The 16165-nt window shown below is 45.6% G+C and overlaps 1 protein-coding gene across 1 annotated transcript in view; it reads left to right on the forward strand.

Annotated features, from left to right (window-relative positions):
• Positions 1–16165, forward strand: part of exoc6b (exocyst complex component 6B) — a 62028-nt gene that overhangs the window by 23264 nt on the left and 22599 nt on the right. Inside the window, exons 11-18 of the mRNA XM_079184577.1 lie at positions 798–918; positions 1016–1087; positions 1712–1809; positions 2637–2742; positions 2959–3068; positions 7684–7795; positions 7984–8118; positions 8228–8416. Coding sequence (XP_079040703.1) covers positions 798–918; positions 1016–1087; positions 1712–1809; positions 2637–2742; positions 2959–3068; positions 7684–7795; positions 7984–8118; positions 8228–8416 — 943 coding nt within the window. The remainder of the gene's footprint in view (positions 1–797; positions 919–1015; positions 1088–1711; positions 1810–2636; positions 2743–2958; positions 3069–7683; positions 7796–7983; positions 8119–8227; positions 8417–16165) is intronic.

Consider the following 16165-nt stretch of genomic DNA (forward strand, 5'->3'; position numbering starts at 1 on the left):
CCCTGACTCCTTCTCTCCAGACGTTCATCCACCCAAACCACAGATCTCTCCATCCTCGCATCCACATGTCATCCCTTTACCAACCTCTCCATCGCTCCATAGACTCTTTGAGTGAAAGCAAACATTCAGCGTTTAGCGACACCTCATTTCATTTTGTTTCAGTGACTTCTGACCATTTGACATCTTTTCATCTCTCTCTGGCCACACTCACTTAGCCCTTCCCTCCTTATACTTTTCCTCTCATCTATCACTCCATCCAATTCTTCCCATTGCATTCAAACACACACATACACACACACACACACACACACACGACGGTTGATAGAGTGTGTGTGATGGTGGTTGGCTTATTGCTGTTATTCCTTCTGTCTGTCTGACTGGAGCAGACGCTTCTATAAACACCGCCTGGGCTAAACACACACACACACACACCTACACACACACCTACACACACACACACACACACACACACACACACACACACACACACACACACACAATGGCGCACACACCCGCGCGTCTGTTTTTCCCATTTGAAGTCTTGGAAAATGCCATCCCATGTCTCTACCATTGTTCTTTCAACCTTTATTTACACAAGGCAGGCCGATACAAACATTAAGAAACTAAATAATAATAACACGAGCATTAAAACGTGATTCCACTATTGTTTTATATCTGCCTGCAACATAAAACTAGAACCGCAACATCTAGTTTTTACGGGTTTTGCGTAAATGAGCAAATCGTTTTAGCTCATTATGTTTACGCTCCGTCTTTGTCGTCTTTGTCTTCCTCTCCAGCTTCTTCGTGGTGGAGGACCATGTGCTTCACACCACGCAGGGTTTGGTCAACAGAGCGTACGTGGAGGAGCTGTGGGAGTTGGCGCTGTCCAAACTCATCGCCGCCCTGAGGACGCACTCCGTAAGGACACGAGCGACCCCCCCTCCCAAAGATACCCGCTAATGAAATGACGAGACTTTGTCGGCATTAACGGCGCGCACTCCTCTTGTCTCCGCAGTCGTACTGTGACAACCCGGACCTGGTGCTGGACCTGAAGAACCTCATTGTGCTGTTTGCTGATACACTGCAGGTACGTGTGAGAGGCAGAGTTTATTACCAACGTTTCTCTTTCCACTTTGGTGTTCTTGTACGGTTCGTTCTTATGCCAGCAAAGCTGTTTGACCCCAGGGCCCCATGAAACTTGTTCAAAGCAAGTTTTGGGGTTTTTAAAAATATGGACTGCTGCCCATCACGAAAAAAAGAAAGACTTTCTTTCTCAATTCGAGCATTTTAGAAGTAGGAGTTTATCATCTGATGTCAGTTTGCTCTCCCCGTCTCTCCGCTGGATGAACTGACCGGGATGGATTGGGTGTGACGGATGAGAGGATGAGAGGATGGAGGGAGGGAGGGGAGATAGAGGGGGGATGTGGGTTAGAACCGGATGGGAGAAATGTCTGAGAAGAGTGAGAGGCAACGAAGGAGGGGAAGTGATGACGGGACGGGACGACGCTCCAAAGACCTTCACGGGAAGTGATGAGGTGCCGCTGAACGGCTGAATCCACCCGTTCTCAAGAACCGAATGTGCATTCACCACGGGGTTTTTTTTAAGATGTTTTTGTTGTTTTGGTGTGATTTATTTGCACGTCAATTCCTTTAAGTATGTTCGGCTGCAGCCGGACACTGACTGGTTGCTCTGGTCTTCCTTCTCCCGCAGGGTTACGGTTTCCCCGTGTCGCAGCTGTTCGACATGCTGCTGGAGATGAGGGAGCAGTACGGGGAAATCCTGCTCAAGAGATGGAACGTCACCTTCAGGTACTGAGGACCGAGAGATCACCAAACCTCTCTGCTGGTGTGCGGGGGCGGAAGCCATTCGGAGAAAAAGTGGCACCGTTGGGCATGTTTAGGCGATCGGTGTTTGTTTTTTCAGTAGCCGAGTGCGTGCTGCGCTGACCTTCCCCTTTCTAGTCATAGGGTCATAAGGGTGCAACACACACACACACACACCACTGTTGGTTTGTGGGAAACGTCCTGGTTTTGAAGTTTTACGACCAGCCAGAGGGAGGAAGTGTTTTAAAGCAAATGTCCGGAACATTCTCTACCCTTCAGAATGGGTACTACCCTTACAAGAGAGAGAGTGTGTGTGTGTGTGTGTGTGTGTGTGTGTGTGTGTGTGTGTGTGTGTGTGTGTGTGTTTGGGCTTACATGCCATTGTTTCACCATCGCTTTTGTCCAATGACACCAGAGGGACTTGAAGCGAGAACGGACAAACAAACACACACTCTCTCTCTCTCTTTCACACACACACACACACACACACACACACACACACATTCACACACACACTGGGGCAGCCACAGGAATGTTGTGTTGTATTGTTGGAGAGGGAGCGCTCTCCGGTTCACGGCCTCTCCATGGAACGTTGGAACGTCCGAACTCTGGAGCGCCAACAAGAAGTGGGGGGGGGGGGGGGGGTGAAGGAGGGGAGGGTGGTAAGAAAACCTCAAGCATTACAATGACCCCCAATGGGACGATTGTGCGTGTGTGTGTGTGTGTGTGTGAGAATGATGGCATCTCCATCATTCCTGTTTTAAACTGTCTGAAAATAGAAGATTATTTGTTTTTTTCCTTCTCCTCTCCAGACAGGTGTTGGACCAGGACAACTTCAGTCCGATCCCAGTCTCAACAGAACAGGAGTACAAACACTACACTTCCCAGTTTCCCATGGAAGACCCCGAACTGGACAAGGTAGAGAGAGAGAGAGCAAGCAGATCAGGATGCTTCAGAATAAACAAACAAGCAAATAAACAGGCTTCAGTTTCATATCGTCCACAGAAAACACATCTTTCATGTAGAATCTCACCAGAAGTGAAATCTAGACTCATGTGAGGTTGCTTGTGTGCTCAATGTGAAGCACAAAAATTGAATCAAATCTCACTTAATCCTTTTTTTTTCCCCCTCTAGCTTCCCTTCCCCAAGAAGCTTCCCTTCTCCGAGTTTGTGCCAAAAGTCTACTGCCAGCTCAAAGAGTTCATCTACGCCTGTCTGAAATACTCCGAGGACCTGCACCTCAGGTACGCTCGCACGCTAAACCGTTGACGTCTTTTGTCCCCCCGTCGTCAACCACGTTTGGAAATTGTAATACTTTTCTCCCGTGTTGATCGGAGGAGAGTGTAGACAACCTGGTGCCTCCTCCGACACACCTGGAGTCACCAGGTTCTATGTTCATCGTAAAAGAAACAGAGTAGATGATTGCTGACTTCAGTTCTCCATAAACTGTGACGGGAACGGCTGCACAGTGTACGGGGAACGTCGTGGCTGCACATGGCTAGCGATCTACGACAGGAACTGAAGCCACAGGAGTTTAACTGAACAGAGTGTCCAGATTCTAGTTGGTTCAGTCTGTGAACGGGTATCTTTTTTTGAACATTTTGAATAACAGCGTGCCACAGAGTGCCAATTGTTGGAACTCAAACCAATCCGGGGTTACCACTGCCAGGAATCGAACTCTTGGTCTCTGCAGCAAGTGTTTTGCCCCGGAGCACCATAATACGTACTTGCCCAAAACAGCCTTTTTTTTCTCCATCACTTTCTCTCTTTTTCTCCCTCACACGCACGAACACGGCAGACTTTCCTTCGTCGATTCTTTCCACTCTGACCGGGGATCTTTGTCTCATTAGATTTGGCCCGCTCCACCGCAGCTCGGCAATCACGTCCAGCTTCTGTTCCATGTTCTGTCGAGGTTAAACAGTAACCCTCTGGTGTGTGTGTGTGTGTGTGTGTGTGTGTGTGTGTGTGTGATGTGTGTATTGGTTACGGTTGATGGAAGAATTAACTAAAACAATGCAGCCGCTTTTCTACCGAGGAGACGAGCAATCAGGAAACGACTTCCGCTGTCCAGAAGGATTCCACAGAGCTGGGATTCAGCCAGACACACACACACTCACACTCACACACACGCACACACACGCACACACACACACGCACACACACCAACATACATGGAGACACATGCTTGTATACGTTCACATAAACACACGCCTGGAACTTGAACTGCACATGTCGGCGAACAAAGAAGCTTTCATGCACATTATACAACAACACACACTCTGTGAATGCTTCAGTTTGATTCGTATTATTAGTGTCAAGCTCTGATTTGGTTTGTGGTTTTTTTAAACTAAATAGCACTTTCTTTTATTCATGCTCATATCCCTGAAGCTCTTGTGTTTTTTTTTGTTTTTAGTGAGCCTATTTGTATCCACTGACCGCATGTTCGATACTGTTGCTCCGTCTGTGCAAGAGGCTCACGTGTTTGTTTGTGAGCGTTTTGTGTCAGTCCATCTGTTTGTGTGTGTGTGTGTGTGTGTGTGTGTGTGTTGATTCCCCGGTGGGGGCTGTGAACCAGGAAGGTACCATTGATCCGTGACCGGTGGAAGAGAGAGAGACGGAGGCAGGAGAAGGAGGAGGAGGAGGAGTGATTGGGGGAAAAAGAAGTTGTCTGATCAAAGGGAAGGAATTGGTGTAATTGGAGGAAAGAGAAAAGATGAAAAGAAACTAATTCAAACTGTGTATTCAGTTCACTTCAGGCCTTTTGCACATCAAGTCCGTAGTTTTCGTCACGTTGTGTTAAAACATTTACACACAGACTGACAGACAGCGTCCGGTGGTGTTGTTTGACCGCTCAGAGCAAACCGTAAATAGACACGTCGTCACCCAAAAGGCCGTCTGCTCGCTCAGTGAAATCATCTTTTCCCCCCCAACGAACACAAACGTCCAGACGGTTTCTCTCCGGTCTCTCGCTGACCAGACAGCACTAATCGCTCTCCTCAATCAGGGTAATGACTCCACTATTTGACCTGGCTTGATTTCTCCGGCGGCTGCACACCCCGCTATCCGGTTACCGCGCCGGCACGCCTTCCTGCCCGCTTCAAACGGACGCACAGGTCCGGAAGCAAGACGGCATGATGGAGCAGGGTTGTGGTCATTGATCCCTCTGAACTCTGACCTTAACCTCTGTTCTCAATTCTGATTTTGAGCGGAAAGGGAGTGTCTGTATGTTTGTGTGTATGTATGTTTGTGCGTGTGTGTCTGTTGGTCGATCCTTTCTCCATTTTGTTTCCAGACTTAAACCACTCTCCTCCAGATGCTGAATCCTAAAGAAAAGCACTGAAAACACCTGATGCACGCGACTCTAAGTACTCCTCTTGTTATAAACATATAGTGTAATTACTAGTAATCTGCCGACAGTTGCCGTCGATGTCGGCCTCCATGATTGAAGAAGCAAAAGTCGTGGCTTTAGATTCGATGAAGACGAAGAGTGTTGGTTTGGCCGAGGTTGCAGCGACGTAAGACTGTCGAGCTTTCAGGATGTTTCAGGACAAACGGGAGTGGAGGGGATGCTGGCGTGAGCGTTTGTGGGAAAGACCATCAAACCTGCAGCCCCGAGGTAGAAAAACTGGTGCTTGTAGCCCAAACGTTCGCCGGTTTGACTCCCGGACAGTTGCCCATGAGCCACACACTGGACCCTGAACTGCTCTCCAGCATTAGAAAGAGTGTGTGAACGTGTCGAGTTGTGAAAAAACGAAGCAGGGGGTGTTCCTGAGAGAGAGCGTGCACGCTCAGCCAGCATGTTAGAGGAAAAAAAAAAAAAAAGCTGGAAATGAAACGGAGGCGACGCTTCTTTCTCCACGATTTTTCCATCGAAGTGAAGACAATCGGGCGATTCAAAATCAAATTGCACGTGTCGATCTGGATGTTTGATCACAAACACCAGTAGAGAGACCAGGATCCAGAAAGCTGGTTTGTTGTAGCCTATGAGTCACAGGTGTCACGGTTTGTTTTGCTGTTGGTTCCAACGTTTAACCAACCGCAGAAATAGCCCCACACGCATCAACACTCCTCTTGTGATTATGCGACGCTGTTACGTCTCCTTTTCCATCATGCTGAAAGGGCTGCAGCTATTTATTTTATTATTTTAGTAATGGACTCTTCTACTGATTATCCCATCGAGTAATCGGATTACAAAGGTTTTTGCCTCATAAAGGAACAATAGAAAATAAGACCGGTCAGATTGGTTTAAAGTAGCTTTTTGAAAGTATTCTAAATATGCCTGCCGTCGTACACACACACTTAGACGGGCCGAAACACTGTGTGTTTATTGTGTTTGCATGCTGCTGATACACTGTCCAGAGTGTGTTCGGTGGTTCATACCTGTGGCTTCCTGTCTCTCTGACCTCTCACTGTTTTCCCAGCTGACTGACCGTTGTTGTTGTTGTTGTGGTCGTTGCTTTGTGTATTTTTAGGACACGCCTCCTCTGCGTCCATTCCTCAGTGCGCTGTAAACATGCCCGCACCGAAGGCTTCATGGCTTCCCTTTGACTGCATCAACCGCCGCGTTTATTTATTGCGACTGATGGCAGCATACATGTGATGAAACTCAATCCAAATTCTGCGGTGTGTCTATATTTGTGTGTGTGTGTGTGTGTGCTTCCAGAGTTCACTAGCAGGCATTGACTCTTTGCCACTCTCTCCACTCACCATTTTTGTCTACTCTGCACTTCTGCAGAGGAATTTCTCCCCCCCCCTCCCACTTGCTCCAAATCGTCGGAACGTTTTTAGGATTCCTCTGCTTTTTTGGAAACAAAGTGAGTTTGGAATTCCAGCGCTCGCTCTCCCTCAGGCGACACTCTGCGTGTGTGTGTGTGTGTGTGTTTAGGTTGAATTCCAGGCACAGATAATTTAGTGATTTGGTTGGAATGCGTTTGTTACCCACAGGGCTCTGGAATCGAACACGTGCCCTAAAAACACAGATTCCTCTTCATCGTCCCGCAGCGGGAGGAAAGCGATCGCTTTTGTTTCCGCCGATTATCTCCTGAGTGTTGTGTGACCTCCTCTGACCTTCCTCTCTGCGTGTGTGTGTTATATTATAAACTGGGTTTTGTGTATTCGTGCCCTTCATGTGCTTCCTCTCACCTTTTCCTCGCTGTCCTTTCTGACGCCCGCCCTGATGAACACTCGTCCCTCATGCCTTCACTCACACAGGCCCCAGCTTCAGCTTCTCTTCCAGGAAACCGGTTATTAAGGCGGGAGGCCGACCGCTCGCTGCCATGAAAAACCTTCTGGGTTTCTTCACCAAACATCACCCACATTTCAAACGTAACGAAAACAATTGTTATGCAAGTGGGTCTGATTAGCGCCGTCAAACATTTCGCTTTAACAGGAAATTTGAGCTCGTTTGGGATTTAACAGCCTGCTGGCTGTCTTTCTGCCTCGCTGGCTGTGCAGAGGTGGTAATTTTATGACTATTTAAAGTCTGCGGAGGGCGGGGGGGATGGTAAATATATGTATAAGGACATGAGGCAAAGAGGAAAAACATATTTCTGGATCAGTCTTACGAGCAGTTTTTGGAAGTTTTATTGATTTGGGGACTATTTCTAAGTCTTAAATCGTCATTTAGCGTAATCATTTTTGAAGCCGCAGTGGAGATTTAAGGCGATGTTTGACTTTCTAATGAGGCTGACAGCTCGTAACACGGTAATGTGCTCCTTTCAATTGGCTGACATTTAGACTTTTTCCAAACGGAGAGTTTCTTTCGCAGACTGAGAAATTGGCTTAAAGTGTTTGTACTGGCTTTGAGACGTCCGCACAGTCACTCATTGTCTGCCCGTCTCTTTGTTTATGCGTCCGCAGCTCCACGGAGGTAGACGACATGATCCGCAAGTCGACAAATCTGTTGTTGACCAGAACCCTCAGCCACTGCCTGCACTACGCCATCAAGAAGAAGAATGTCGGGCTGGCAGAGGTAGTGTGTGTGTGTGTGTGTGTGTGTGTGTGTGTGTGTGTGTGTGTGCATGAAGACAAATGTCCAAACTGAGAAATAAAACACATTTGCTGTTTTTGTTATAAGCCAGCCTGCTTCAGCTGTTTCCCTGCAGGAGCATGTTTGTATGAAACGGACCTAAAGACGCCATGTTTCATGTCTGTGTCCAGTTGGTGCAGGTGATCATAAACACCACCCACCTGGAGCAGAGCTGCCAGTTCCTGGAGGAGTTCATATCAAACATCACAAATGTGCCGCCCGACTCGTCAAACGCTACCAAGCTGTACGGGACCTCCACCTTCAAGGTACGCCCGGGACTCTTTCTATCTTGTTAGGTAACGCGCTGAATATTCTGCCTTTTTATTAATGAACAACAAGCACACGCCTCTCACTCTGATCCCTGCCTCCTCGCAGGACGCTCGCCACGCGGCCGAGGCCGAGATCTACACCAACCTCAACGCCAAGATCGACCAGTTCCTGCAGCTGGCCGATTACGATTGGATGGCGGCGGTGCCGGGAGGCGGGACTCCGGAAGCCAGCGACTACCTGATCGACCTGATCGCTTTCCTGAAGAGCACCTTCAGTGTCTTCACCAACCTGCCTGTTAGTACACACACACACACACACACACACACACACACACACACACACACACACACACACACACACGCGCGCGCACAAAGGCAAAGACCTACCAAGCACATAATGGTAAAAAAGAACAAATTGCATACCTGGAATGTATGTGTTTTCATGTCCATTGTGTGTTGTGGCTACATACTTTAGTGTGTGTGTGTGTATGTTATATAAGCTCCCTCACCAGTCTCGCTGCATGGTAGCGTGAGACATCACAGGGCAGGACAATCTGCTTTAGTTCGTTAGAGTATCGGCTTGTTACGGGTTAGATCGTTAACATGGGGCCCGGTAAGCTCATTAAAGGGTGAGCCGGTCGGGTCAGCAGCACCGGATTACACCGCGGCTCAGGCCATTGACTCCACAGCCCGACTGCAACACACACTCATTACTCATTACTGATGCAGTGTGAATTCATTATTAGGATTTTTATCAACTGCCATTTATTTCATTAATCATCTTAAGCGTTTTTCTGCTATAATAGCCGTCGTAAATTGGAAAAAAGTAGTTCCTTAGTACGCTGTTAGTTCAGGATAAACAAACTCCGGTGTGTTTGCCGGGTTAGTCCGGTTTGTTTGGGCTGAAAACGAACCGATGCCGCCTGAAAAAGGTGTGTCTTGGTCTGCTTCATAGCGGACTCTGGTGCGGTTCATAGCAGCTGTTTGATTTTAGCATGATTTCTAAAGCTAACAAATCCCTCGGCTCATCGTGAAATCTGTTCAGGAAGCGATTTAATAGACCCGTGTGAGGCCATGTAACCTATTTATATTATAATGAACATGTATGCACGTCAGCGGGAGTATTTTAACTGATTAATGGGACAAAAGCTGTTAAAAACTGTTCCTGTTGTGCTTTTCTCGCAGAAAATCTGCCTTTTTAAAGTTCGTTTTTAAAAATGAATCTACAATTTAAAAGTGTTTTGATTCAAGCTAACAAACGTCTCTCAACAAAGCTCTAACCTCGTCGTGTATTTGGATCTTTCTGCCATGAACTATGGAACTATTTCTTTCCTTAAGTCCTAATTTACACTTTCCAAAGCACACGTGATCCAAGTTCCCTCTCTGCAGTTTAAGGCATATGGCAAGTCCTCATTAAACTTACAGCACACACACACACACACACACACACACACACACACACACACACACACACACACACACACACACACACACACACACACACACACACACACACACACAAAAGGGTTAGTTTTAAGATGATTGCGCACACAGATTTGGTCAAAGCGGGTCACAGGGCCACAAGGCCACGCACACAAGGTGGTCGAGCTAAGTGTTTTCCAGCACTTCTAAGAAGCTTTTCCTCCACCCCCGCGAGCCCCGGACATGACCCCCGTCATACACACTTTAACACACACACACACACACACACACACACACACACACTCAGTGTGGGGCCTCCTAAGTAGATCAGATGCTATGGATCTAAAAAGCTGGGTGGTATGACCCTCTGAAATAAGAGCTGATCATATAAAAGAGTAGTGTGGCGCACAGATGAATTGGATACTGTTGAAGGGAGAAGCAAGAATAAAGAAAAACACTTTTAACAAGCGCTTCTAGTTCTGCTGCTACTAGTGAATGTACGATGAACTAGAACAGTGCACCAGCGATTAATGAGGAGTGCATTCCTGAACCTAAAGAACAGCGATACGAACAGGAGAAGCTCGTATTAGTTGTTTCTGGTGTTTCAAGTATTTTTACTCGTCCAAAGCCCCGATAATATGCAGTCAATTACCACACAAAGAACAGAAAAGCGGGAACAATGGAATGTGTGGCATTTATACCCAAACAGTTATGAAAATGATTGCTGATTATTGTTTTCTCAGCCGACTAATCAAACTAAAGTTCAGAGCTCTTATTACTAATGCAAACAACAACAATACTACAGGTGCTATTGCGTCTGCTTTTAATAAACAACATGAATACATATTACATGTCTGAAAAGGAGGAAGAGGAGAGAACACTTGCATGGTCCTCTTTTAACTTTATATTGATCATATATACAACTCATAAACAACTATCCCACTGCTACACAAACATCCAGCCGTTGTCGATCACAGTAAAGTTAAACAATTTGCCTCACGGTCTTCCTCATCCCTATAAAATACTTCTTGAGTTGATTTATCTATATATTCCCCTCCATCAGAAATCAACAAGCTCTTCATCGTGCAACAAACACGATGTTTAGTTCTTAAATTAAACTTTAAAAGGCTAATACATCAACTGCTAAAGCTCTCGATGCCACTGCTCCTTCTAGTACCACGACTGCAGCTTCACAAATAGAGACAAAATATATTAATTTTATGTGTAAAACGACACCCAGAGAAGTTACAGCTAAAGTTAAAAGAATCCGTTATGTTTCAGTAGAACTCCAGTAGAAGAGAATAGAGGACCAGCACCCTCAGAGGGGAACATTTCTACCTTATTATGACTAAAAAAAATACAATCGGAGATGTTATGCAACCAACAGTCGGCACGCTGAACACCCATCACGGCGATTTGTTCAGTGACGGCTCACCGTGACGCAGCAACATTCCTGCAGCGGTGTCTGTGCGTTTGGGCTTATGTGCCGGTTTTAACGGCTTTCAAATGTAACCGGTTGGAAGCTCAGCCGGCTCACATTTCTTCACGGCGGGCTTCATCGTCCCAGCTCTCGGAGAGGAGCTAATAATACCGCTCACAGGTTAGCGCGAGCTAAATACTCATAATTGAATTGAGCTCGGATTTTAAAGATGGAACGGGAGGGAAAAGGCCCCCGGAGTGAAAACGATCATGTGAAAGTTATAAAGTAAATGTTGGACTCTCTTCTGACCTTAGTGCTCCAATTTCACGAATCATAAGCTGCTCGATCGGTTTTTCTTGATGTGCACCGAGCAGGGTTTTGGCGGCCCCGCTCTGCCTCTGTGTGTTCAGGACTTACCGAGTTCTCCACGGTGCTCCAGCGCCTCCGATAAAGCCAAAACGGCAACATCTCCAGAGCCCATTTGCAATAAATACTCAAAGGTGGAAAAAGTCCTCGCAGGGATTTTGATCGAGGAGTTTTACTTCCACGCAGCCGTCACACTCCTTATTGTCTCCCAACAATAACACACCAGTTGTTACTGTTTTTGCCATCCAGCTAAAATTCCCGGTTTATGTTTCTCACCGTAGGGAACGCCGGTAGAACACGCTACCTTACCGGTGAGTATCTGGTGTTTTAAGGTAACGGAGTGGTGTGTGCCGATCCCTGACTGACCTTGTTAAACCCTTCATCTTTGGCCCCTGAAAATCTCCCACTTGAGTGTTTTTAGGAAAACCAGCATGCGAGATGACGAAGGAGTGATGCACGTCTGCCTGAATCTGTGTTCATGTGTCCACATCTCTGTCCCAACCAGGGAGGGAAATCCTAACCAGCCACCTGCCAGCGGTGCAGAATTATTTGTCTGCGTTTGCGATAACGTACCAGAAACGTTGACAGGTTACGACATCATTTGGATAACTTTATTTAAACGTACAGACAGACGATAGTTGAGACTTGTATTTGACGTCGATGCCCAGTCTTGACTAGAGAAGACGAGAGCATGTCTGGTGTCGGTGAACACATTTATAGTCATGAAACGGTCACGGAAAAATGTGTTTTATCGCTCGTCCTACGGAAGCCCTGAGAGAGGAAGTGAGAAAACTAATTCTGGTGCTGCTTTCTGATTTAAGTCTGATATAAATAGTTTTCTCTCTTGAGTTTAAAGAACATTTAAAAAAAAAAACAGGTTTTACTTGGATAATCTTTAAAGTAATTATTTTAATAAAGTTAAGTTATCTAAAGTTAATAAAGTTAAGTTATCTAAAGTTAAGTTATCTGAAGTTAATAAAGTTAAGTTATCTAAAGTTAAGTTATCTGAAGTTAATAAAGTTAAGTTATCTAAAGTTAAGTTATCTGAAGTTAATAAAGTTAAGTTGTCTAAAGTTACTAAAGTTAAGTTCCGTAATTCTTTTTTTTTTTACTTCTGTGAATGTGAAAAAGTTTTGCCAGATACATTTTTTTAAGATATTAAAATGATACTGACAATAAGAAATTAAGACTAAAAACAAAGATGAAAAAACAATCCAGAAACTGGATTGCCAGATTTTTTTCTCTCTTTTGCCTCTCAGGGCTTCCGTAGTTCAAATCAAATTTCCAACCCTGGTGTCTGTCAGACCACAACGTGGTGTTCAGTCTGTGAAGTGAAGTTGCTTGCAGTGGCCCCTTTGTGTGTGTGTGTGTGTGTATGTGTGTGTGTCAAGGTTGCATTCAAAGACAAAAAAATGCATTTTTGTGGCGTTTCTGGAGTGACATGAACAAATACCTTCCATAACGCAGCAGACTGCGATTGTTCCGCAAGACTGAGCCTGGATCAGTTTCCCTTTTTGGAGGTGATTTGGAGGTCCACCGTGTGAATTTAAGTCTCACTTACCAGTAGATTCCCATTTTTTTTCCCCCCAAGTCGTGAATCAGAAGGCAGACCCCTTCAGATTCACTCTGAAGATGACTTCACTCAAATATCTTCTGTCACAGATGTGGTGGAAAGCAGCACGGAGCTCTGCGGTGTCGCCGTGTTGCATTTTTTTGTTTTTTGCTGTGATCCCACCTCTTGACTTTTGGCTGCCCCGACTCGCCGTTTCATTTGACTGACAGCTTTCTGGATGGACGGAGAGCACATTATACGCCGTGTCGAATCCCTTCCAGGAGTCGTGAATCAGTGCGTTCTGAAGCGGCGACTTCGCCTCGCCGCTGTCCTCCTAACTCGAACCTGCTTCTGGCATTATGAGGGCCTGAAGCTCAATTCAGATGGGAGTGCTTCCAAAACAAGCTGTGTCCCAAATAAAAAAAATAAATAAATGGCAGAGATGCACAATCAATCTGTTATTACACTGAACACTTTCACATATGAGGTTCTGGTTGTTCTAACAAATTTGCCCGCGGTCTTTTGAGTCTTTTAATTTGAAGTTCTTGATTACATTTTTTGATTACAATACGTTAAACCGATCCCTCGTTGTGTTTATTCCGCGTGTGCAGTACCTTTTTGTAAATAACGTGTCATTATCAATGGCGGCCGCTGCTGCAGCTAAGTGAACAGGACGGCCCGTTGCAGCGCGTCTGACCACACACAGGCGGATTATTTTACTCTGAAAATACCATGTGTTTAATTAAATATGAGAGACCACATGCTTTTTTTTATTTACCACAATCACATTTTCCTCTTGTTGCATTAAGATTTGCTGGATCAGGTGGAAGCTTCATTCAACTTGTTTCAAGCTCCTAAAGACTTCTAAAATCTTAAAGCTGCATGAATCCAAACTTCTGTACCAACAATTGGGACAGTGTGTTGTGAAAGCGCATGTGTTCGATGACTAAGGGCCCCCAAAAAATACTTTATTTAGCTAAAGCTTTTCATCCAAAGAGCTGAAAAACTCCAGCAGACACGGAGCAACATTAGCATCCAGTTTCAGTGTTATTTATAATAATAAGTCCAATATTCATTCTCTATTGAGCTCTGCTTTGGTCTCCACCAACTGCTGACAGATGAAAAATAAAAGTAAATGTGATAAAAATGAAGAACCGTGAGATAAAAGCAGTGAAACGGTTTTGTAGAGCTACGAGAGACTGTTTTCACATTTCATTTAATATGAATATAAACGGTCCATTTTCAGCTCCTTAACGCTGAGACAGACGGAGATACGTTTGTGTTGAGTAGCATATTTTACTGTCATTCTCATCAGTCTGCATTCCTTTCCTTACTCCTCCTTTTCCTTCCTCTTCCCTCGTTCAGTCCTATTTCTTGATTACCCCCCCCCCCATCTTCTCTGCCTGACCCCTCCGTCCTCGTCCCCCATCCTTTCCTCCTCCTCTCTCCACCTCGCCTGCTTTTCTTTCTCTCTCTCTCTCGTCGTATTTGTTCAGCCGTTAGCTGCTGAGTGGCTTTTAATGAGCGCTTTGATGAACGTCCCTCGTTAGCTGGAAGGAGGGAGGGAAGGATTCAGGGATCGAGGGAGTGAGGAATGGAGAAGAAGCGTCACTTGATTCTGGGTCCTCCCTATCTGTCCCTCCTTCCCTTCCTCTGGCCTTTTGTCCCTTTCACCTTCGTTCCCTCTACTTCTTTCCTTCCCTTCCATCAGTCTTTGCTGCTGTCCTCCCCCCTCGTGTTTTTATCTGTTCTTGTACATATCTCTTTCCTTTCCTTGCCGTTGCTTTTGTTGTTGTTTCCCTTTCCTTGCCCTTCTTTCCCGTCATCTTTTCTTTCATTCCCCTTTTTCATTCTCTTTTCCTCTTCCTTTCCTCAGCTTTCTTCACCTGTCCTTTATCCACCTCTCTTTTCTTCTTTCCTTCCCTTCCCTGCCTTCTCCTTTCCTCACCTTTCTTCTCTCTCCCTTTCCTCACCTTGCCTCTCATTCCCTTCCTTTTCTTTTCTTACCTGCCTTTTTCTCATCTTTCTTTTCCTTTTCTCTCTTTTCATTTCATTTCACTTCCTTTCCTCATCCTTTGCTTTACTCTCCCTTTCTAACCTAATCTCTTTCCTTTCTTTGCTTTTCTCATCTTTCCTTTCCACACCTGTCCACTCATTTCCTCACCTTGTCTTTTGTTTCCTTTCCATTCCTCTCCTTACCTGCCCCTTTCACTTCTTTCCTTTCCTTTCCTCACCTTGCCTTTCCTTTCCATTCAATTAATGTATTTCCATTCCTATTCTTTCTTATTCCTCACCCTTTTCTTTCTTTCCTTTACTCGCCCCCTCCTCCTTTCCATTGCTTTCCTTGTCCTTTGCTCAACTTTCCCTTCCTTTTCTTTCTCCTCCTCTTCTCACCTTCTCTCCTCCCTTTTCCATTCCTTTTTATTTTCCTTTCCTTCCTTCTCCTGCGTTCACTCCTCTTTCCTCCCTCCTTTGTGCCTCAGGCTAATGGTTCCCAGTTGTCTGTATTGAACTCTGAGACAACACCGTTTCTGTCAGACAGACCCACCTGTGTGTGTGTGTGTGTGTGTGTGTGTGTGTGTGTGTGTGTGTGTGTGTGTGTGTGTGTGTGTGTGTGTGTGTGTGTGTGTGTGTGTGTGTGTGTGTGTGTGTGTGTGTGTGTCAGCCAACCAGTCAGGTTCAGGACATGTAAATAGAATTAGCCTATTTCACGCTCAATCTCACCCTATGATAATTGACCCCTGGGTCGTGTGTGTGTGTGTGGAGATAGAGTTCAGAGGCCAGCATCGTATTGGAGGATATCCGGCCAGTCGTAGCTGTGTGTTTCTCCAACATATGTGCTTGCACGTGTGCGCCGTGTGTGTAATTTGATTTCCCTTTGAGGTGAGCGCTGCCTCCTGAATGAACTGCTCTCCAGACTCTTTCCTGAGGTTTCACTCGCGGCTACAATGGGATCTTTTCTGCCGCTGTCGGGTTTGTTATATAAGATAAGATTCATTTAATGGATCTCGGAGGGGAAACCGGTTTATTACAGCGGCGGGCGAGCTGAGCCGCTGTCTGGAGAACAAACGGAGGAAATTATATGAAAATATGTCACTGAAATGATCACTTAATTGAATTGCACTTCTTCATTGTTGCGTTGTATTCCAGGTTGTAACACACATTGTTTTACTGTTTATTCCAGGACAAACTCTCAAGAAACAATATTTAGCGCTTGGCTAGTCGGTCACTATGTAGTTTCCCAACTGCTGGTTAACAAGCTCGTTAGCTTCGTCGCTAACGGG

This window comes from Pholis gunnellus (assembly GCF_910591455.1).
Source record: "Pholis gunnellus genome assembly, chromosome: 23".
Lineage (NCBI taxonomy): Eukaryota > Metazoa > Chordata > Actinopteri > Perciformes > Pholidae > Pholis > Pholis gunnellus.